Genomic DNA, 22,475 nt, shown 5'->3' on the forward strand with positions numbered 1-22,475 from the left:
GTTTTAGATTTCTCCCTCCCCTTTCTCCCCAGAGACAGTGGAGCTGAACTGAAGCCAACAATTGCCCTCCCTGAGAATATCTGAGACGTTCTTTTTAGGGAAATGGTGGCTGCTGATGTGTTCTTGCTTGGCTGGGGGATGGGATTAGGGTGGAAGGAGAAAGATGGATGGAGGGAGGGGGAGAGAGAGGGAGAGAGAGAAAAGAGAGGGAGAGAGGAGAGGGAGAGAGAGAGAGAGAGGGAGGGAGAGAGAGAGAGAGATTGATTGATTCTATGGGCTCTATTAATGGAGCCAGGACCTAGGTTTGGGTCCGTGCAAGACCAACGTGTGTCTTGCCTCTTGGGTCCAAGGCTTAGATGATACCTGTTGTACAACTAGTTATCATACATAGAGAATTCTGGACCTGAGGGAGCTGAGGAAACAGAGTAGTGTCTTCTGACAAAAAGTTAGCTCCAAACAGTGGTCTTTGGTAAGTGGATCAGTGGGGTTCTCTTTTTTTGGGCAGAAGGCTGGCATCCCCATTAAATCAACTTAGTTAACCCTACCCTACTTGTCAGCTGGTTCCCTGGCTGGTCAGGCATTCTTCAGGAAAATCACTCCTCAATAGTCTCAGGCCATAACCCCCTTCCTGCCCCTCTTTGCTTAAACTTTGTTCATCTCATTCTTTAGCTCAATTGTCACCTTCTCTAGGAAGCCCTCCCTGACCTCCCAAACTCTGTGAACCATTATTATTTCCAGGAACCATTCCTCGATGGCACCTTCCACAGCTGCCATGTTTACTGTATTTGTTGATTCTTTGACAAAGGAATGGCTGTGAGCTTCATGACAGCAGGGACAGTGTTTGTCTAGCTTGCCATGATCTCCCTGAAGCCTCACATGGTGCCTGGCACAGAATCTGGGTAGCTAGGACTACAGGCATGTGCTGCAACACCCAGCTAATGAATGAATGAATGAATGAATGAATGAATGAGTCAACGAACAAATGAGTAAAATTAGGGGTCAGCTCTGAACGAGGGTGCTCTCCAGGCAGTAGTGTGCCAGGGCCGACTAACTCCAGCTCCTCCCTACTCTGGGTTCAGTGACTTCCTAGGCCAGGCGCAGTGGCTCACGCCTGTAATCCTAGCACTTTGGGAGGCTGAGGCAGGAGGATTGCTTGAGGCCAGGTGTTTGAGACTAGCCTGGGCAACAAAGTGAGACCCCTCCATCCTGGGGAACAGAGTGAGACCCTATCTCAAAAAAGAAAGAAAGAAAGAAAAAAAAGAAATTGGTTATAGTGGGAATATTTCCATCATGGAAACTGGCAAACATGAAAATCAAGGTATTACTATTACTATTTCTATTATTATTATTATTAGGAGGGCTGGTTCCAACACACCATTGCCCCCAGGACAAGAATTTAGGAAACTGGGATGAGGAAAGTGAGGCTGAGAAGGAGAAGAGTTGGAACAACATTCACAGCTCCAACTCAGAGGCAAAGAAGGCACAGGCGGCTGGAGAAGACCAAGAAATCATATCCTACGGAGAGGTCAGAGGGCACAGGAGTCTGCCCAGCCTCCTTCTCTGGGCTCTGAGTTTCTGCGCACATCCACCCCACCCGCCCACTGCAGGAAACTTACTCTGCCAGCTTCTTGAAGCCGATGGCTCGCCGCTTTGTGGGGGTCCCGTTGGTGCCTTTCCAGACGTGGGTGTTCCAGGGATCAGGCTGGGAAGAGAGGAGAGGGCTATGGTCACTCACTGCAGTGAGGGCATCTGGCTCCTGTTGGGGATGCTCAGGACCCCCTGGGGCTTGTGACTGCCTGACCCTCGGCCTCTGAAGGGAAGAATTCTGCCCACTGGTGACCACCATGGGGGTAGGGATGCAGGTGGGGGGGGGTGTCCTTGCCCAGTGGGTGGTCTGGCCTTGGCAGTGTCCTGCTAGCTCTTTCCCCTCAGCCCCTAGTCCCTCTCAAACTCTCTTCTTGTGACCCCTGACTACTCACTCTCATTTCATCCCTCTCTCTCTAAGAGACAGGGGTCTCACTTTGTTGCCCAGGCGGGAGTGCAGTGGTGTGATCATAGCTTACTGCAGCATTGACCTCCCTAGCTCAAGGGATCCTTCTATCTCAGCCTTCCAAATAGCTGGGACTATACAGGGTGTGCCACCACACTCAGCTAATTTTCTCTCTTTCTCTCTTTCTTTTCTTTTCTTTTCCTTCCTTCCTTCCTCCCTCCCTCCCTCCCATCCTTCCTTCTTTTCTTTCTTTCTTCTTTCTTTCTCCTTCCTTCCTTTCCTTCCTTCTTTTCCTCCCTTCCCTCCCTCCCTCCCCTTCTCTCCCTCTGTACCTCTTCCCCCTCCCTGCTCTCCCTCTCTCCCTGTACCCTCTTTCCCTCTCCCGTTCTTTGTCCTCCCCCTCTCCTCCTCTCCCTCTCCCTCTCCCTCTCTTTCTCTCTTTCTTTCTGTCCCACTCTGTTGCACAGGCTGGAGTTGAGTGGCTTGATCTCAGCTCACTGCAACCTATGCCTCCTGGGTTCAAGCGATTCTCTTGCCTCGATCTCTTGAGTAGCTGGCATATGCCAGGCTAATTTTTTTGTATTTTCAGTAGAGATGGGGTTTCGCCATGTTGGCCAGGCTGGTCTCGAACTCCTGACTCAGGTAATCCACCTGCCTTGGCCTCCCAAAGTGCTGGGATCACAGGTGTGACCCACCATGCCCAGGCTGCTAATTAAAAAAAATTTTTTTTTAAGAGATGGGGTCTCACTATATTGCCCAGGGTGGTCTCAAACTCCTGGCCTCAAGCCACCCTCCCGCCTCAACCTCCCAAATCACTGGGATTATAGGCATGAGCCATCCTGTTGGCCTCATATTGTCTCTCTTGTTCTTTCAGCTAGACCCGTGCTATGGTAGCCATCAGTCACATGTGGCTATTGAGTGTCCAGAGTGCTAGCCTGGGTTGAAATGAGCCTAAATGTGACACACACACCAGATACAGGACACTTAATACGAAAAGAGGCAGGGACAGGGAAGGACCTGGTATTCGAAGGAGGGGGTGAGCCGGTAGTTGAGCATCTCCTGGTGGAACACAGGGGTGATGCTTCCGGACATGGGGGGCACAATCCACACCCAGTCGGCAGGGCAGCCTCCCCGGCAGCGGTACTCATTCTCCATGTGCTTAATGAAGGACTCGGTGGCGGAATGATGGTCAACAATGGTCACTTTGTCACTCTGTGGGAGGAGAGGCGACATGGGTCAGGAGGTACGAGAAGCTGGAGTATTTTGGGACTTCCTTCCTCAAAGAGCAGCATTTCCCAAAGGGGGGTCCCTGAGATGGTTTAGAACAGTGTGAAGTGAAATGGTGATTCTCTTTGCATTTCTTGTCCAGTCCTTCTACTTAGACCCAGAAGAAAGTCTTCGTTGGGTGCTATTGTATCTTTAACACCTTTCTTGTCGATCTTGCCAATCTTCCTCTCTCCCATCCCACCCCATACCTTTTTTTTTCTTTCTTTCTTTCTTTTTTTTTTAAGATGGAGTCTTGCTAAGTTGCCCAGGCTGGAGTGCAGTGGAGCGATCTCAGCTCACTGCAAGCTCTGCCTCCTGGGTTCACGCCATTCTCCTGACTCAGCCTCCCAAGTAGCTGGGACTACAGGCGCCCGCCACCTCGCCTGGCTAATTTTTTTTTTTTTTGTATTTTTAGTAGAGACGGGGTTTCACCATGTTAGCCAGGATGGTCTCTATCTCCTGACCTCATGATCCACCCGCCCCGGCCTCCCAAAGTGCTGGGATTACAGGCGTGAGCCACCACGCCTGGCCTTTTTCTTTCTTTTTATATTTTTTAATTTTTATAGGTTTTTGGGGAACAGATGGTATTTGGTTATATGAGTGGTGATTTGTGAGATTTTGGTGCACCCATTACCTGAGCAGTAGACACTGCACCCAATTTGTAGTCTTTTACGCCTCACCCCTTCCCACCTTTCCCCACTTAGTCCCCAAAGTCCACTGTGTCATTCTTATGCCTTTGCATCCTCATAGCTTAGCTCCCACTTATGAGTGAGAACAAACGATGTTTGGTTTTCCATTCCTGAGTTACTTCACTTAGAATAACAGTCTCCACTCCCATCCAGGTTGCTGCGACTGCCATGAATTCGGTTGGTTCCACATTTTAGCAATTGCGAATTGTGCTGCTATAAACATGTGTGTGCAAGTATCTTTTTTGTATAATGACTTCTTTTAGGTTTTTTTTTTTTTTTGATACAGGGTCTCACTCTGTCCTCCAGACTGGAGTACAGTGGCGCAATCTCAGCTCACCGCAACCTCCACCTTCCAGGTTCAAGTGATTCTCCTGCCTCAGCCTCCTGAGTAGCTGGGATTACAGGTGCATGCCACTACTGCCCGACTAATTTTTGTATTTTTAGTAGAGATGGGCTTCACCACGTTGGCCAGGCTGCTCTTGAACCCCTGACCTCAGATGATCTACCCGCCTCGGCCTCCCAAAGTGTCGGGATTACAGGTGTGAGCCACTGTGCCCCGCCTACTTTTAGTTCTTTAAGAAATCTCCACATCGTTTTCCATAGTGGCTGTGCTAGTTTACATTCCCACGAGCACTGTAGAAGGATTCCCTTTTCACTGCATCCACACCAACACCTGTTATTTTTTGTTCATGGCCATTCTTGCAGGAGTAAGGTGGTATCACATTGTGGTTTTGATTTGCATTTCCCTGATCATTAGTGATGTGATGTTGAGCAATTTTTTCATATGTTTGTTGGTCGTTTGTATATCTTCTTTTTTTATTTGTTATTTATTATAGAGACAGGGTCTCACTATGTTGCCCAGGTTGGCCTTAAACTCTTGGGCTCCAGTGATCCACCTGCCTCGGCCTCCCAAAGTGCTGGGATTACAGGCATGAGCCGCTGTATCCACTGCCCCCTTCTTTTTTTTTTTTTTTTCTAATAAGAGTGAGGAACCTCAGGCAGTATCTAGCTAGAATTGCTCAACTTTGATTTGTTTTCCTTCTGTTTGCTTATTTGTTTATTTACTATTACAATTAACATATTTATGGCAACCAGTGCTGGCTCTCCATTTAGGGTGGTGATATAAAATCTTAAAATATACATTTTTCAGTAATAAAGATGAGTCGATTAAGAAATAAAACAAGCACATCCCAGCTGAGGTGGGGTGGACTGGCTGTCAGGGAAAGCTGGCCCCAGAGCCTGCTGTGGTTGATGGGTTTGAATTCACATCTTGTCCAAGCAATGTTTTCTCCCTGTGCCCACAAACCTTGTTCCCTTCCTACACTTTTCTGTTTTCATTATTCATCTTTTTTTTTTTGAGATGGAGTCTCGCTCTTGTAACCCAGGCTGGAGTGCAGTGGCGCGATCTCGGCTTACTGCAACCTCCACCTCCCGGGTTAAAGCGATTCTCCTGCCTCAGCCTCCTGAGTAGCTGGGATTACAGGCACCTGCCACCACACCAGGCTAATTTTTCGTATTTTTAGTAGAGATAGGATTTCGCCATGTTGGCCAGGCTGGTCTTGAACTCCTGACCTCAGGTGATTTGCCTGCCTTGGCCTCCCAAAGTGCTGGGATTACAGGAGTGAGCCATAGCGCCTGGCTAGTTTTCATTGCTCATCTCAATCACATCCCTATTGTCTCTGGCTTGACAGACTTCATACCAGTCCATCAGGCCACATGCCACACTCCTGAAACCTTATTCTCCATGGTTAAGAGAGAAGGGAGGTGGCCTCCTTCCCTCTTGCCCTGTTTCAACTTGTCCCTTCCCTTTGACATTCCTCAGTGCACCCACTCCATCCAGATCTGACATGGGGACCTATGGCTTCTATTCCTATCCCTCCATGGCTTGATTTAACACATTCATTCTGCTGGCTGTGTGTGCCTCTCATGTGCATCTATGGGGGTCTAGCTGCCTAGACTGGAAGCCCCCAGAGGACAGTGATGGCCCCTATTATAGAGAGCAACTTCTAGTCTCTAGATCTCCTGGTTGGCCCAGGAGAATCCTAGTTGATGTCCATTGTCCTGGCATAGTTATCACTAGTGTCCCCCTCTGGCTCTCAAAAGTGTTGTGGTGGCCAGGCGTGATTCACGCCTGTAATCCCAGCACTTTGGGAGGCCGACGCAGGTGAATCACCTGAAGTCAGAGTTCAAGACCAGCTTGGCCAACATGGTGAAACCCCATCTCTACTAAAAGTACAAAAATTAGCTGGGCGTGGTGGCAGGCACCTGTAATCCCAACAACTCAGGAGGCTGAGGCAGGAGAATCGCTTGGACCCGGGAGGTGGAGGTTGCAGTGAGTCAAGATTGTGCCACTGCACTCTAGTCTGGGCGACGAGTGAAACTGCATCTTAAAAAAAAAAAAAAAAAAAAAAAAAAAGAGGGTTGTGGCTTAGTTGATACATTTTTCCAGCCATCCTGCTATAATGCCATTTAGCACAGCCTTATGCATTTAGGAGCCTATATGTTTCTGATCATGTTGAAGAGTATTTGTCTCTGTTATGTGATAGTCTGAGGCCCTAAGAGATGACAAGACAGAAAGGATGCCTCTTGTTTGAATTCTAAAGAACTCTAAGCAACAAGACAGAACACTCCCCTACCTCTGCCACTGTCTGTTCATCTCTTCATCAAATGGTCCCCACCCAAGATCCACACTGGAGAGGAGGGCATGCAGGATGGAAGTTAGACCATGTTCATGGACACAATCCCCCCAAAGGTAGTGTCTGGCAGTGAGGTCTCTTGACCCTCTGCACCAAGGCTCTGAAAGGTTTGAGCTCCCATTCGAGGCTTGACCCTGGTGGTGCGGGCCCTGGTGTTACCTGGAAGCTATAGAGAACTGCAATATTGATCTCCACCAGCGCCTGGTCCTTCCACAGGGAGGACGTCTTCCTCATGTCTAAGTTCATCTTCTTGGCCACTTCCTGAAAGAGGAAGGAAACACAGATTTACAGGCTGGAGTATCTCTGGATTTCAGATTGAAGAGGGACAGGGCTAGTGGCATGAAAGAATTTCTTTTCTTTTCTTATAAATGGAGTCTCACTTTATCGCCCAGGCTGGAGTGCAGTGGTGCGATCTTGGCTCACTGCAACCTCCACCTCCCGGGTTCAAGCGATTCTCCTGCCTCAGCCTCCTGAGCAGCTGGGATTACAGGCATCTGCCACTATGCCTGGCTAAGTTTTTGTATTTTTAGTAGAGATAGAGTTTCACCATGTTGGCCAGGTTGGTCTCAAACTCCTGGCCTCAAGTAATCCACCCGCCTTGGCCTCCCAAAGTGCTGGGATTACAGGCATGAGCCACCTTGCCTGGCCAAGAATTTCTTAATTAATTAATCAACGAATTCATAGACTAATGAACTCAATCATTCAAAAAATTTTTATTGATCTGTTGGACTAGGTATGAAATAAAAATGTAAAAATATTTAAAAAGTTACAGTTTTTATTGAGAACCTACCAGCAGCAGGAAACTAGAGACTTGGCTGGCCCTTTAATTATTAAGTTTGTATTCTAATGGGGGAGAGAGACACTTAATATAGTGGTAGGTGCTAATTCCTAGGAAGAAAATAAAGAAATGGGATGAAGAGGGATATAGGGGCTGGGCTAATTCAATCGGGGTAGTCAGGGAAGGCCCACTGTGGAGACAGCATGCAAGGTGAGGCCTAAGTGATGAGAAGCAGTCAGATATCCGCAGATCTGGGGAGGGAGTGCTCTAGGCAGAGGGGGCAGCAACAGCAAAGGCCCGGGGGTGGGATGAGGCTTGGGCTATCTTAGATACAGAAAGGCCAGAGGGTGCTTGGAGGGTGGTACGTAAGGGGTAATTGGTGGGAGTGAGACAGGACTAGCTGGTGTAAGATCTTGAAAGACAGGCCAAGGAGTCAGGATGTTATTCCAGATGTGATAGGCACAGGGGGCAGGATCTCTGGAGCATTTTTTTTTTACATGGAGTCTTGCTCTGTCACCAGGCTGGAGTGCAGTGGTGTGATCTCGGCTCCCTGCCACCTCTGCCTCCTGGGTTCAAGTGATTCTCCTGCCTCAGCCTCCCAAGTAGCTGGGACTACAGGTGCGTACCACCATGCCCAGCTAATTTTTATAATTTTAGTAGAGATGGGATTTCACCATGTTGGCTAGGATGGTCTCGATCTCTTGACCCTGTGATCCACCCACCTCAGCTTCCCAAAGTGCTGGGATTACAGGCGTGAGCCGCTGCATCCAGCCCCGGGAGCATTTTAACAGAGATGTGGGTCTGTGAGTGCATCGTCTGCTTTCTAGTAGGAAACGCTCTTCATCCATCCTACTCTACCCCTAGAGTGGTCACGACCTAGCATCTAGGCCATGGGTGCTTTGAGCTCATGAGACCCCTGCCAGACTCCATCTGACAGATGAGGAAACTGAGAATCAGAGAGGTGCCTGGACTTGTCCAGTGTCCACAGAACCAGCTGGCCTCAGAGTTGGAGCCCAGGGAGATGCCTAATATCTAAGACCTTGGAGCTGCTCTCCAAGCAGCTGATGCCTTTGGTAAAATTACTTGCAAAAAAAGGAACTCATGACATGCGTGTTACAGCTAAGGCAGAAGCAGGAGCTGGTGTCAGGAGCAGGGAAGACCCAATAGCAAGTGCATTCATTAAAGCTCTGCTTTTCACTTCCTCTGTCAATACTAGTCACTGGTGGGAACCCAGGTCTCATTATGGGACTAGAATGCAGCAATTTCTTGGGTTTGGGTAAACTGCTCCCAGACCCAGCTGTCAACGTTTATACATCATGGCAGATGGAATTGGAGGGTCGGGTGGGAGAGAGGCTCATTTCAATTACCCGGAGACTACTCTTTGCAACTGAAATGTAAACAGAAATCAGAGAGCAGACTTATTAACTCACTCTTTGAGGCTGAGGCATTAGTTTCTGCTTGGGGTCTCTATCAGCGACACATTTGCGGGAAGTAAGAAATTTGATGTTGCTTTCCATAAATACATATAAAGCTGGAGTGTATGACAGAGGAAAGTACATACACAGAGGAAAGTATGTATAGAAGAACAATGCTATTGTTATTCTATGCATTATTTTGGTTAAAAGAATAGAAATTAATTGCAGGCGGGAAAAAATTCCTTAAAAAATAATCCCCAAATGCAAGTTAAGCCACATCTACGAAAACTGCCTGAAACATTTTTTCCTTCCTGCCAGAAGTTTGCACGCATTAGTGGTTGTTTAGGCTGGGCATGGTGGCTCACCCCTGTAATCCCGGCACTTTGGGAGGCCAAGGTGGGTGGATCACCTGAGGTCAGGAGTTCGAGACAAGCCTGGCCAACATGGTGAAACCCCATCTCTACTGAAAATAATAATTAAAAAAATTAGCTGGGTGTAGTGGTGTGTACCTGTAGTCCCCGTTACTTGGGAGGCTGAGGCAGGAGAATTGTTTAACCCGGGAAGTGGAGGTTGCAGTGAGCCAAGATCGCACCACTGCATTCAAGCCTGGGTGACAGAGCGAGACTCCAATCCCCTACCCCCACAAAAAAAAGAAAGAAAGAAAAAAGAAGTTTGCATGCATCAGTGGTTGTCCAGAAGAATCTCCTAGGGAACTTTGCAAAAATGCAGATACCCAGGGACCACCCCAGACCTATGACATCAGAACCCTAATGAGTGGGACCCAGGCATTGTGAAGCCCCCCAGGTACCCTCCGATGTGTGGCAAAGCTGAGGATCCCTGGCATCTGTTTTCCATAGTGATACCAGTGGCTTTTTTTTTTTCTTTGAGATGGAGCCTCGCTCTGTCGCCCAGGCTGGAGTGCAGTGGCATAACCTCAGTTCACTGCAACCTCCGCCTCCCCAGTTCAAGTGATTCTCCTGGCTCGACCTCCTGAGTAACTGGGATTATAGGTGCACGCCACCACGCCTGGCTAATTTTTCTATTTTTAGTAGAGATGGGGTTTCACCATATTGGTCAGGCTGGTCTCAAACTCCAGGCTGTGATCCGCCTGCCTTGGCCTCCCATAGTGCCGGGATTACAGGTGTGAGCCACCGCACCCAGCCAACCAGTGGATTTTTAACAACACAAACCTGATGCTCGGTTCTGGGTTCTAATCTTGGTTCTGTGCCTTAGTTCCTGTGTGACACAGGCCCTGTGCTTAACTTCTCTGTTTTTCGGGGCCCTCTTTTGAAACAAATCCAACAGCAGCAGAGTGTTGTTGGAGACATTTGCTGACAAAAACGCAGCAATCATGATGCTTTCACCAAAGTTGGGCTTCAGGAAGCACCGCTCCAGCACTTTTTAGTAGATACGGATGACTCAGCCCGGGAGGGAATCAGACCCTCCGCCGAGAAATGCTTAGAGTGGGGAACCACTGCCAACCCTCCTCCCTTGTTTTTTAGAAAAGACACTAAATATGTCCCGAGTTTGTCAGTCATCCTCAAGCTCTTCTAACAAGATTTAAGACCGAGAGGCAGTGGAGTGGGGTGGTAATGAACTTGGACCACAAAGTCAAACCAGACACGCGACCCAGCCCTGCTGCCCGCTAGCTGTGTGACCTTGAGCTTGTCACCTGTCGAAGGAGGATTCTCATATCTCAAGGTTCAGGTGAGGATTAAATGAGAATGGAACACAGAAGCAGTGCTTCGAATGGTGTTAGCATGTGCTATGTGCTATGTGTGTGTTTGCTGTCATTTTCATCTTTGTTAAAGACATGGATGCCCCTGGCATTTCCAGGGGCTTCTCTGGGATGGTAGTTCTATTCTAACCCCTTCAAGTTTCCAAGCGACCAAACTCATCGTGGAGAAAGGGATTGCTGAGCTGGCACCCTCTCCTATGCGCTTTTCCTTACGGTGACCAGGGAGGGTCCTTACCTCCAGGATATTGTAGCGGGAGTTGTCACAGTAGTCGCGGACACCAATCTCTGTGCCCATGTACCAGCCACTGAAGGGACAGGCGCTGAACTCCAGGCCGCCAATCTCCAGGAGCATGTTGGACACAGCAGGGAGGCCGTACCACTTCAGACCCAGGTCCTTGAACCACTCAAACCTGCGGGGAGTAACAGGGCCCAGCTCACCTGGAGCAGTTGTCTCATGGGCAGGACACCTTGAATCTAGAGATGCTGAAATGCCAAGGATTGAGTGGGACTGACAAGGTCAGAATACGGTTCCTGGGCCCTGCTTCAGATGTGTGCAATCACAGGTTCTGCAGCTGGGGCCTGAGAATGTACATTTTTAACATATTTCTCAGGTGTTTCGGATGGATATCCAGGCCTGGAAACTACTGCCTTAGACTGCCGTTTCTCTCCCAAACCCACCCTGAAAGTGAGTCCAGGAGAAAGTGTGGGGACCTCTCTCCTGCTTCCCTGACTGAGCACCCTCCTACCCTCAGGGCCTTTGCACAGGCAGCCCCTTCCTCCTGGGATCTTCTCCCTTCCTTCTGTGCTTTCAGTTCTTACTCGTACTTTAATTTTCAGCTAAAATCATGATTATTCTGGAAAGCCTTCCCTGAGGCCCAGCTGGTCAGGGGATTTCATCCTAGGTACCATACATTTCCTTTGCAGCACTTTATTAAAATTAAGTGGTTACTTGAGTAATTATGTGTATAAGCACTTCTCATCCTTGAGATCATAAGCACCATGGGGGCAGGGATTGAGTCAGCCCCCAAAGCTAGCACAATGCCTGGCCTGCATGGGGAACAATGAACTGTGTTGGATGAGCCAATAAGTGAATGAATAAATGTAGAGGCTACATTTCACCAAGGAACTGGGTGAGTTCTCAGATATCAGGCAGTGTCAGGAGCCTCAGCACACCTGCTCCCTCTCCAAGGCTGGGGCTAGGGTGAGGCAGGTGTGGCACTATCCTTGGCTGTAAAATTTAAGTGGGGGGAGCTAATAGGTTGGTGCAAAAGTTGTCATGGTTTTCGAATTACTTATGAACTAATCTAATAGTTTCTCCCTCTTAAGTTTACTTTTGCCATTAAAAGTAATGGCAAAAACCACAATTACTTTTGCATCAACCTAATAAAAACTCAATAATTAATATCAGTGCTATTATTTATCTATACAATATTTTAGATTAATGCAACATTTAAAAAATCAAAATGTATGTAGATATATGATGAACAATAACGTAGGATTCCACCCTACACTTGTATGATACCTCGTTCATCTCACCCTAATCTCAGTCCTGAGCTGGATCCTATCTTTATTGAAAATGTTGATATATTGTTCATCATGTGCTTTTTTTTTTTTAAAAAAAATTAACTTTGAGACCAGAAACTATAAAACTACTAGAAGAAAACATCAGGGAAATGCTTCAGGATATTGATCTGGGAAAGGATTTTATGAATAAGACCTCAAAAGCACAGGCAAAAAAGCAAAAATAAACACACAGGATTATATTAAACTAAAAAAACGTCTGCAGAGCAAAGAAACAAGCAACAGAGTGAAAAGACAACCTAAAGAATGGGAGAAAATATTTGAAAAATATTCATCCACCAAGGGATTAATATCCAGAATATACAAGGAACTCAAACATTTCAAAAGCAAAAAACCCAAACAATTGGATTAAAAAATGGGCACTTGCTCTGAACAGACATTTCTCCAAAGAAGACAGATAACCAACAAATACACGAAAAAATGCTCAACATCACTCATCATCAGGGACATGCAAATGAAACCCACAATGAGATAATATCTTATCGCAGTTAGGATGGCAATTATAAAAAGACAAAAAATAACAAATGCTGGTGAGGTTGCAGAGAAAAGGGAACTCTTAGACACTGCTGGTGGGAATACAGGAGTATGCAGAACTGTACGGCAGATCCTCAAAAAACTGCAAATAGAACTACCACGAGATCCAGCAACCCCACCAGTGGGCACTTATCCAAAGGAAAGGAAATCAGGTTAGGCGCAGTGGCTCACACCTGTAATCCCAGCACTTTGGGAGGCTGAGGCAGGTGGATCATTTGAGGTCAGGGGTTTGAGACCAGCCTGACCAACATGGTGAAACCCCGTCTCTACTAAAAATACAAAAATTAGCTGGGTGTGGTTGTGTGCGCCTGTAGTCCCAGCTACTTGGGAGGCTGAGGCAGGAGAATGGCTTGAACCTGGGAGGTGGAGGTTGCAGTGAGCCAAGATCGCATCACTGCCTGGGCTGGAGTGAGACTCTGTCTTGGAAAAAAAAACAGGGAAAGAGCATCAATATGTCAAAGTGATATCTACATCTCCATGTTTATTGCAGCACTATTCACAGTAGTCAAGATATGGAATCAACCTACATGTCTGACAACGGATGAATGGATAAAGAAAATGTGTGAGGTAAAGAAAATGTGTGAGATATACATATATATGTATATAAAATATATATTGACTATAGTCAATAATAACATAATTGTATGTTTCAAAATAACTTAAAGAGTATAATTTGATTGTTTGTAACTCAAAGGATAAATGTTTGAGGGGATAAATACCCCATTCTCCACGATGTGCTTATTTCACATTGCATGCCCATATTGAAACGTTTTATGTACCACATAAATATATACATAAATACATATATAAAAATATATACACCTACTATCTACCCACAAAAATTAAAGGTAATAATTAAAAAAAAAAAACTCTACCAGGTCTGGTATGGATCAAGTTCAAAAGAAATTTGGAGTCATGAACTCCAAATTAATGATCTCTCTCTCTCTCTCTCTCTCTCTCTCTCTCTCTCTCTCTCTCTCCCCCCACACTGGAATACCATTCAGCCATAAAAAAGAATGAAACCATGTCACTCACAGCAACATGGATAGAACTGGAAGACATTATGTTAAGTGAAATGAACCAGGAACCAACAGTTAAACACTGAATATTCTCACTCATAGGTAGAAGCTAAAAAAAAAATTGATCTCATAGAAGTAAAAAGTAGAACAGAGGATGCTGGAGGCTGGGAGGTGGAGGGAGAAGGGGGAATGGGGAGTGATTTGCTAAAGGATACAAAATTACAGCTAGAAAGGAGTAAGTTCTACTGTTCTATACCACTGTAGGATGACTATCATTAACATTAACATACATTTTCCAATAGCTAGAAGAAAGGGTATTGAATGTTTCCAACACAAAGGATAAGTGCTTGAGACAATGGGTGTGTTAATTACCCTGATCTGATCACTACACATTATATATATTAAAACATCATTATATATCTCATGAATATATGCAATTATACATCAATTAGGAAAATAAAATGAAACATTAATTTTGATTTAAAAATATTGCATTCTTACATTTATCTTGATTATTACTGAGTGTGTTAGCAACCCCCTCGATTTTATTCAATCCCAGGTTTGAGTCTAGTGCCTCACAGTGGGTGTCCTTCACTCTCAAAGGGCAAATGCTGTTTTTGTTGCTGGCCTGAGACCTTGAAGCAACTTTATGACTCCAAATTCCTTTTGAACTTGATCCACACCAAGTTCTGTAGAGTTTTTTTTAATTATTATTTTTCATTTTTGTGGGTACATAGCAGGTGCATGTATTTATGGGGCATATGAGATGTTTTGACGCAGGCCTGCAATGTGAAATAAGCACATCATGGAGAATGGGGTATCCATCCCCTCAAGCAGTTATCCTTTGAGTTACAAATTATCCAATTACACTCTTTATTTTAAAATGTACAATTATGTTATTATTGACTAGAGTTACCCTGTTGTGCTATCAAATAATAGGTTGTATTCATTCTTTCTAACTGTTTTTTTTTGAGATGGGGTCTTGCTCTGTTGCCCAGGCTGGAGTGCAGTGACACGATCTGGGCTGAACTGCAACCTCTGCTTCCCAGGTTCAAGCAACTCTCCTGCCTCAGCATCCCAAGTAGCTGGGATTATAGGCACATGCTACCATGCCCAGGGAATTTTTGTATTTTTAGTAGATACAGAGTTTTGCCATATTGGCCAGGTTGGCCTCGAACTCCTGACCTCAGGTGATCCTCCTGCTTTGGTCTCCCAAAGTGCTGGAATTACAGGCGTGAGCCACCGTGCCAGGCCTCTATTTTTTTTTTTATATATCTCTTAACGGTCCCAATCTTCCCCTTACCCCCTTCCCAGCTTCTGGTAACCATCCTTCTACTCTTTATATCCATGAGTTCAATTGTTTTGATTTTTAAATCTTATAAATAAGTAAGAACATGTGATGTTTGTCTTTCTCTGCCTGCCCTATTTCACTTAACGTAATGATCTCCAGTTCCATCCATGTCATTGCAAATGACTGGATCTCATTCTTTTTTATGGCTGAATAGTACTTCATTGTGTATCTGTGCCACATTTTCTTTATCTATTCACCTGTTAATGGACACTTAAGTTGCTTCCTTAGTGTTGCAGCTATCGTAAACAGTGCTGCAAGAAACACAGGTGTGCAGATATCTCTTCGATATACTGATTTCCTTTCTTTTGGGTATATACCCAGCAGTGGGATTGCCGGATCATATGGTAGCTCAATTTTTAGTTTTGTGAGGAACTCCAAACTGTTCTCCATAGTGGTTGTACTAATTTACATTGCCACCAACAGTGTACAAGGGTTCCCTTTTCTTCACATCTTTGCCAGCATTTGTTATTGCCTGTCTTTTGGATAAGCCATTGTAACTGAGGTGAGATGCTATCTCATTGTAGTTTTGATTTGCATTTCAATTGAGAGAACTGTTTAAAACTCTACAGGACTGGATCATCAGATCCTATAGAGTTTTAAACAGTTCTCTCAATTGAAAATGTGAGTCAGGTACATGGCTCACGCCTGTAATGCCAGCACTTTGGGAGGCTGAGACGGGAGGATCACTTGAACCCAGGAGTCCAAGACCGGCCTGGACAACATGGCAAAACCCCGTCTCTACAAAAAATACAAAAATTAGCCAAGCATGGTGGTGTGTGGCTGTAATTCTAGCTACTTGCAGGGGCTGAGGCAGGCGGATCACTCGAGGCTGCAATGAGTCACGTTGGAGCCACTGCACTCCAGCCTGGGCAACAGCGGCAGACCCTATCTCAAAAAAAAAAAAAAAAAAAAAAAGAAAGAAAAAGGAACAGGAAAAGAAAAAGCATGCTCACAACAAGACAGTATGGTGCTTCTGCTCTTTCAATGCTTAGGGCTGGAGGAAGGGCAGGTCCTTGTTAATGGCTTAGGAGTGAGATGGTTCAGAAAAGGTGGTGGTCTCCAGGCTGGTCAAAGAGGTCTTTTTGCTCCTTGAGGGAACTCACTCTGCCCAAGCCCGCAGTGAGGACAGGAACCAAGCCCTCCTTTCCCCTTTCAGCTTCTGTCTGGACTAGAAAGAAAGCCAGAGGGGATGGGGCTGGGCAAAGAGGGGCACTGGGCAAACCCACTCACCCTCTCCCACCCCTTGCCGGTCCCTCTTACTTGGGGTGCCTGATGGGAACTTCCAACACCAGCTCTGGAGGAATCTGGAAGAGCTCAGGGTCATTGCCGTTGGCCTGAAGCAGGAGCGGCAGGACATCAAAGCGGCCTCTCGGGGGTTTCCAGCCCTGCTGTATGCAAATCTGCAAGCAGACCCGGCCAGGTAATGCCACTGTACCCCATACCCTACAAACATGAGCCTTATGTGGGAAGCGGGGGTGGGGTGGATAGAGATCCAAATGCAAGCCCCCAGGAGACATTTCCTCTGGAGGCTCTTGGATCACGTCACCTGCTTTATAAAGTTCTCCCTGACATCATCATGTATTAGGCTGGTGCAAAAGTACTTGTGGGTTTTGCCATTACTTTCAATAGCAAAAACCACAATTACTTTTGCACTAACCTAGTAACTAGCATGATTTCTCATGGGCCCACAGGACAGAGGGCAAACCCTTCCTCTGGCACTGAGCATTGTTTTCCGGGTCTTCCCTGCCCACTGGAATTCCTAGAGGGCAAGGGCTGAATCTGACTAACAAGTGCATCTGCAGGTTGCCAGCTCTGTGTTTGTATTAGGTGTTGTAAGATACAAAGAAAATCTGCTGAATTTGATGAAGGCAGATGTATTAGAATTACAGTATAAAATGCACATGTTACAGCAGCTGTCCAATAAAAATATAATGCAAGCCACCTAAGTAATGAAAACTTTCTAGTGGCCACATTAGAAAAAAAAAACAACAGGTGAAAATAATTTTGATTTTATCTTTTTTTGCTAGGCTTCTTCAAATCATGGGAGAAAATAATTTTAATAATATACTCATCTTAAAGTTCAACAATGTCCTTGATATTAATATTATTAGTAGTATATTAAAATATTACTATCATATATTCTAATTATATATTTGACATTAAAATTAAATATGTAACACACTTATTCATCCAATAAATATATCAAATAATACATTAAATATCAACATTAATTTATAAATAATAAATTATTATGAGTGTATTTAAATATATTTAACATTAAAATTAAAAATATACTTATTAATCCAGTGAATCTATTAATTTGTTAATAAATATATTACCCTAATGTATCCATATTATTACTATTTCAACATAAAAAATGATGAATGGGCCGAGCGTGGTGGCTCATGCCTGTAATCCCAGCACTTTGGGAGGCTGAGGTGGGCAGATCATGAGGTCAGGAGATTGAGACCATCCTGGCCAACATGGTGAAACCCTGTCTCTACTAAAATACAAAAAATTAGTTGGGCATGGTGGTGCACATCTGTACTCCCAGCTACTCAGGAGGTGGAGAATTGCTTGAACCCAGAGTTGCAGTGAGCTGAGATTGCACCACTGCACTCCAGCCTGGCAACAGGGCGAGACTCCGTCTCAAAAAAAAAAAAAAGAAAAAAAAGATCAATGAGTTATTTCCCTCTCTTTTTTGGACCCAGACTTTGCGATCCAGTGTATATTTTCTCTTATGACACATCTCAACTGGGACTGGCCACATTTCAAGTGACCAACAGCCACAGGTGTCCCTATTAGGGCAGGGTTAGAGGGTTTCAAAATGTAAAATTACATGGTTAGGTTTGGAATGATTCTTTGTGCTTAGTAAAAAGAGGAAGCACCAAATCATGGTACAGGAGAACACATCCTGCTCAGCAAGGTTTCCAGAGATGGAGCAAGAGGAAGAGTTTGGGGCGTTTATGTTCTGGTGACCACGAAGACAAGGTCAGCCAAGTACACAGTTAGTGCTCAGCCAAGTGGAGCAGTGAGTCTGAGCCTGGCTGCCTCTAAAATGGCACAGGTGCAGCTCCTGGTTGCCCTGGTTACAGTCCCCTCCTCATGAGAATAACATTTTCATAAGAAAAGCCACAGGCAAACGAAGTTGGCAGCCAGGAAGGAGTGGAGCAGCCCTTAGCTTTGCCAGCTACATTTTCAAGGAGATACCACCGGGGAGGGGCTTGAGCAAAGGACAACAGTGAAATTCAGCAGGGTATGAGTTGGGTGATAAAGGAAAGGTGGTAGCAGGCCTGTGTGCCTGAGATCATTCTAGACCCGGGATGTGATTGTGCTGTCGTGTGGGCATGGTCCGTATAAGCTACCATGTCTTACCTGTGCTACCTGCCCACACTACCACCTGGAAGGAACCCTGGGCAGGGAGATGGTGGCAGTCACTTTCCTGGTGGCTTTTATGAATTGACTTGGGCTACCAGTAACTGTAGTGATACTGGTGACAGGCAAAGTCAAGCCTACTCAAAGGCTCGGGTGGCTCAAATTGTCATATCAACAAATGAATGAATGAATGATATGAAACTGACATATCTCATAACTCAGAAAAGGTGGATGCCAGATATGGCTTCCATTTCTCGGCTCTTCCTTTCCTGGTGAGAGGCAGGAGGTTTGGACTGTAGTTCTAGCTTTTCTTCTCTACTCATTTAGCAGTCTTTTTTTTTTTTTTTTTCTTTTTTTTTGAGATGGTGTCTCACTCTGTTGCCCAGGTTGGAGTGCAATGGCATGATGTCTGCTCACCACAACCTCTGCCTCCCAGGTTCAAGCGATTCTCCTGTCTCAGCTTTCCGAGTAGCTGGGATTACAGAGGCATGTGCCACCACGCCCGGCTAATTTTTGTATTTTAGTAGAGACGGGGTTTCACCATGCTGGCCAAGCTGGTCTCGAACTTCCGACCTCAGGCGATCCGCCCGCCTCAGCCTCCCAAAGTGCTGGCGTGAGCCACCGTGCCCGGCCCATTTAGCAGTCTTGAATAACTCACTTGGCCTTAGTGAGACTCGGTCTACCTATCTGTGAAATGGGAGAACAGTTCCCATCAGGAGGGCTGAGTGAGGTAATGGCATGAAAGTGACCAAATGTCCAGCTGTAAAATAATTAGAATGGGGAACAGCCTGATGGAGAAGTAGGTTTGGAGAAGAGTAAACGACCCCATTGGCGGCTGTCCCTGTGATGACAGTATTAAGCCTGAAAAAGTCTGTGGGTACAAGTCTGGGGACGTAAGAGCCCATGTTGGGGCAGGGTAGGGGGCAGAAACGCTCGCACCTCTGTGAACTGCACATTGGCCGGGTCCCCCAGGGTGGAGCCGTCGGGCTGCTTGTAGCCTGCGTAGCGGATGAGCTGGGAGTTCCAGACTCGGAAGTCGTGCTTGCCGTCTGTCCTCTGGGGGAATATGGTGATGGCAGACCTGTGGTGGAGAGAGGGGAACACCCGGCATCAGGGCGGGACTTGCGCTGTGAGAATATACTAAACATGGTGCCACCCAGGGCCACAGCCGCTTGACGCTCAGGGTGGATTACCTCCGTGCCAAGGTCCTCAGCGCCAAAGGAGCGGCGGTCGGAAGGGAGGGGCCATGCTCTGTTCCTCCACCGGAACTATGGTGTGAGGAAAACGGTGGAGGGGGTGGGAGGCCTCATGCCACCATGCTGAAGGAACGAATCTCTTTCTAGCTGGAGACTTTTAAATAATATTAACTTGAGCCAGTCTTCCAAAGAGTTATTTTGCAGCCAGTTATTTCCATGGCAACATCAGACCTTGTTTCCCCTTAAGAATGCACTATGTGCTGGGGGCAGTGGCTCACCCCTATAATCCCAACACTTGGGGAGGCCGACGCGGGTGGATCATGAGGTCAGGTGTTCCAGACTAGCCTGGCCAACATAGTGAAACCCTGTCTCTACTAAAAATACAAAAAATCATCTGGGTGTGTTGGTGCACGCCTGTAATCCTAGCTACTTGGGAGGCTGAGGTAGGAGAATCGCTTGAACCTTGGAGGCAGAGGTTTCAGTAAGCCGAAATCACACCACTGCACTCCAGCCTGGGTGACAGAGTGAGACTCCATCTCAAAAAATAAAAATAAAGGCCGGGCGCGGTGGCTCAAGCCTGTAATCCCAGCACTTTGGGAGGCCGAGACGGGCGGATCACGAGGTCAGGAGATCGAGACCATCCTGGCTAACACGGTGAAACCCCGTCTCTACTAAAAAGTACAAAAAACTAGCCGGGCGAGGTGGCGGGCGCCTGTAGTCCCAGCTACTCCGGAGGCTGAGGCAGGAGAATGGCGTAAACCCAGGAGGAGGAGCTTGCGGTGAGCAGAGATCCGGCCACTGCACTCCAGCCTGGGTGACAGAGCCAGACTCCGTCTCAAAAAAAAAAAAAATAAAATAAAAATAAAAATAAAATAAAAATAAAAAAAGAATGCACTACAGGCCAGGCATGGTGGCTCATGCCTATAATCCCAGCACTTTGGGAGGCCAAGGCAGGCGGATCACGAGGACAAGAGATGGAGACCATCTTGGCATACATGGTGAAACTCTGTCTCTACTAAAAATACAAAAATTAGCTGGGCGTGGTGGTGCATGTCTGTAGTCCCAGCTACTCGGGAGGCTGAGGCAGGAGAATCGCTTGAACCCGGAAGGTGGAGGTTGCAATGAGCCGGGATCGCACCACTGCACTCCAGCCTGGCAACAGAGCGAGACTCCATCTCAAAAAAAAAAAAAAAAAGAAAAGAAAAAAAAATAATAGTAATGCGCTGCAGAATCCGGATTCCAGTCTTCTCCCAGTCATCATTAATTCTCATCCACTTTACCCACCCCCCTTACCAAACCAAAGTTTATAGACTTCTGATTAAAAAGCAATCAGCTTGCATTTGCATTCCCATTTATTTATTTAAAAGAAAACTGCAGGTCACCAGCCATTGGCTTTGCCTGCCTAAACAGGCAACAGTGAAGGCTGTATTCTTTTATTAATCGTGGAAAGCTGTTTGCTGAAGGTCCTATCTGGAGCCCTGGTCTCTCTGTTAAAAGGGAGATCAACAAGTATTAGGTGTTAACAATATCTTAGCACCAAACAGCCTTTCTCCTCGACATCATCATCAGGATTGGAAAAAAAAAAAAAGAAAAAAAAAGGAAAATAACTTTCTCACAATGTAGTTCAATGTCATATTACGGCAGGAGCTCTTGCCAGCTGAACTCAGTGGTCCCCCATCCCAGGCTATGGTCCTGGCTTCTTGTGTCAACCCAAAGATGGCATCTCGGGTCCAACTCATTGCTTCTAGATCTTCTCACATAAACATTTCTGTCCAGAACTGTGTCCCTGCTGATCCCCTTGGCTGGAACCCCCCTCTTCCATTTTATGTCAAAGTTCAAGACCTGATTCAAATCCGCTTCCTCCATACAGCAACCCCTGTCTCATCTAGTTTCACAGGGCCTTCTTTCTGAGCATGGTTTTTAGGTCTTACTTTCTACACAAGACAATGTAGCATGTAATTCTGCAGGGGTGATGCATCACAGCTGAAGGTGAGTGTAGAATCCAGGCTGAAGGCCAAAATCACATGGAGTCAAAGATGCTCTTAAAGATCTCTTAACAGAGGCGCCATCTTGGAGATGAACACAGAGTGAGTCAAACAGTTTTCCCTCCAGCACTAAAACACATTGCTGTTTCTCTGGTTGAACATCCGATAAAGGGTGTTTGTGTAATGCGGATATTTTTAAAGTGTGTTTAGAAACACCAGAATCACACACAGTGAGTGGAGTGTGATGCCTACTCTATGTGCAGAAACTGAGACCAACGGAGGAACCAGAACACATATCTATGCCTCTACTCTCCTGCATCCCTGAGCACAGTGTAAACCTGCATCTCTCCCTCTCTTCTTCTCTCTGCTATCCTTCCCCTCTTATGCATAGATTATTCCTATAACATGATACACATGTTTTTTTTTTTTTTGGAGACAGTCTCACTCTGTCACCCAGGCTGCAGTGCAGTGGTGCAACCTCTGCTCACTGCAACCTCCACCTCCTGGGTTCAAGCAATCCTCCCACCTCAGTCTCACAAGTAGCTGAGACTACAGGCACACTCCAGCACGTCCTACTAATTTTTTGCATTTTCTGTAGAGATGGGGTTTTACCACATTGCCCAGGCTGGTCTCGAACTCTTGAGCTCAAGTGATCCATTCACTTGGCCTCCCATCTTGCTGGGATTTCAGACGTGACCCACAGCGCCCGGCTGCATGGTATACATTCTTACATCGTTCTCATCGTTTTCAGACATGAGGGTTAAAAATTATAAAAAGAAAAAGAATCTGTTGAATGTTTTCTTTAACAGATCTCACAAAGACCCCCTAATACAGCAGTGAAAAAAGTGGAGGTGCACTGCTG

The 22,475-nt window shown here is 46.1% G+C and overlaps 1 protein-coding gene across 1 annotated transcript in view; it reads right to left on the reverse strand.

Annotated features, from left to right (window-relative positions):
- NOS1 (nitric oxide synthase 1) overlaps nt 1–22,475 on the reverse strand; it is a 121,107-nt gene that overhangs the window by 51,576 nt on the left and 47,056 nt on the right. Inside the window, 6 exon segments of the mRNA XM_073021143.1 lie at nt 1,617–1,702; nt 3,008–3,202; nt 6,801–6,902; nt 10,808–10,982; nt 16,318–16,457; nt 19,372–19,513. Of these exon segments, the coding sequence (XP_072877244.1) occupies nt 1,617–1,702; nt 3,008–3,202; nt 6,801–6,902; nt 10,808–10,982; nt 16,318–16,457; nt 19,372–19,513 (840 nt within the window).

Source organism: Chlorocebus sabaeus, chromosome 11 (genome assembly GCF_047675955.1).
Source record: "Chlorocebus sabaeus isolate Y175 chromosome 11, mChlSab1.0.hap1, whole genome shotgun sequence".
Lineage (NCBI taxonomy): Eukaryota > Metazoa > Chordata > Mammalia > Primates > Cercopithecidae > Chlorocebus > Chlorocebus sabaeus.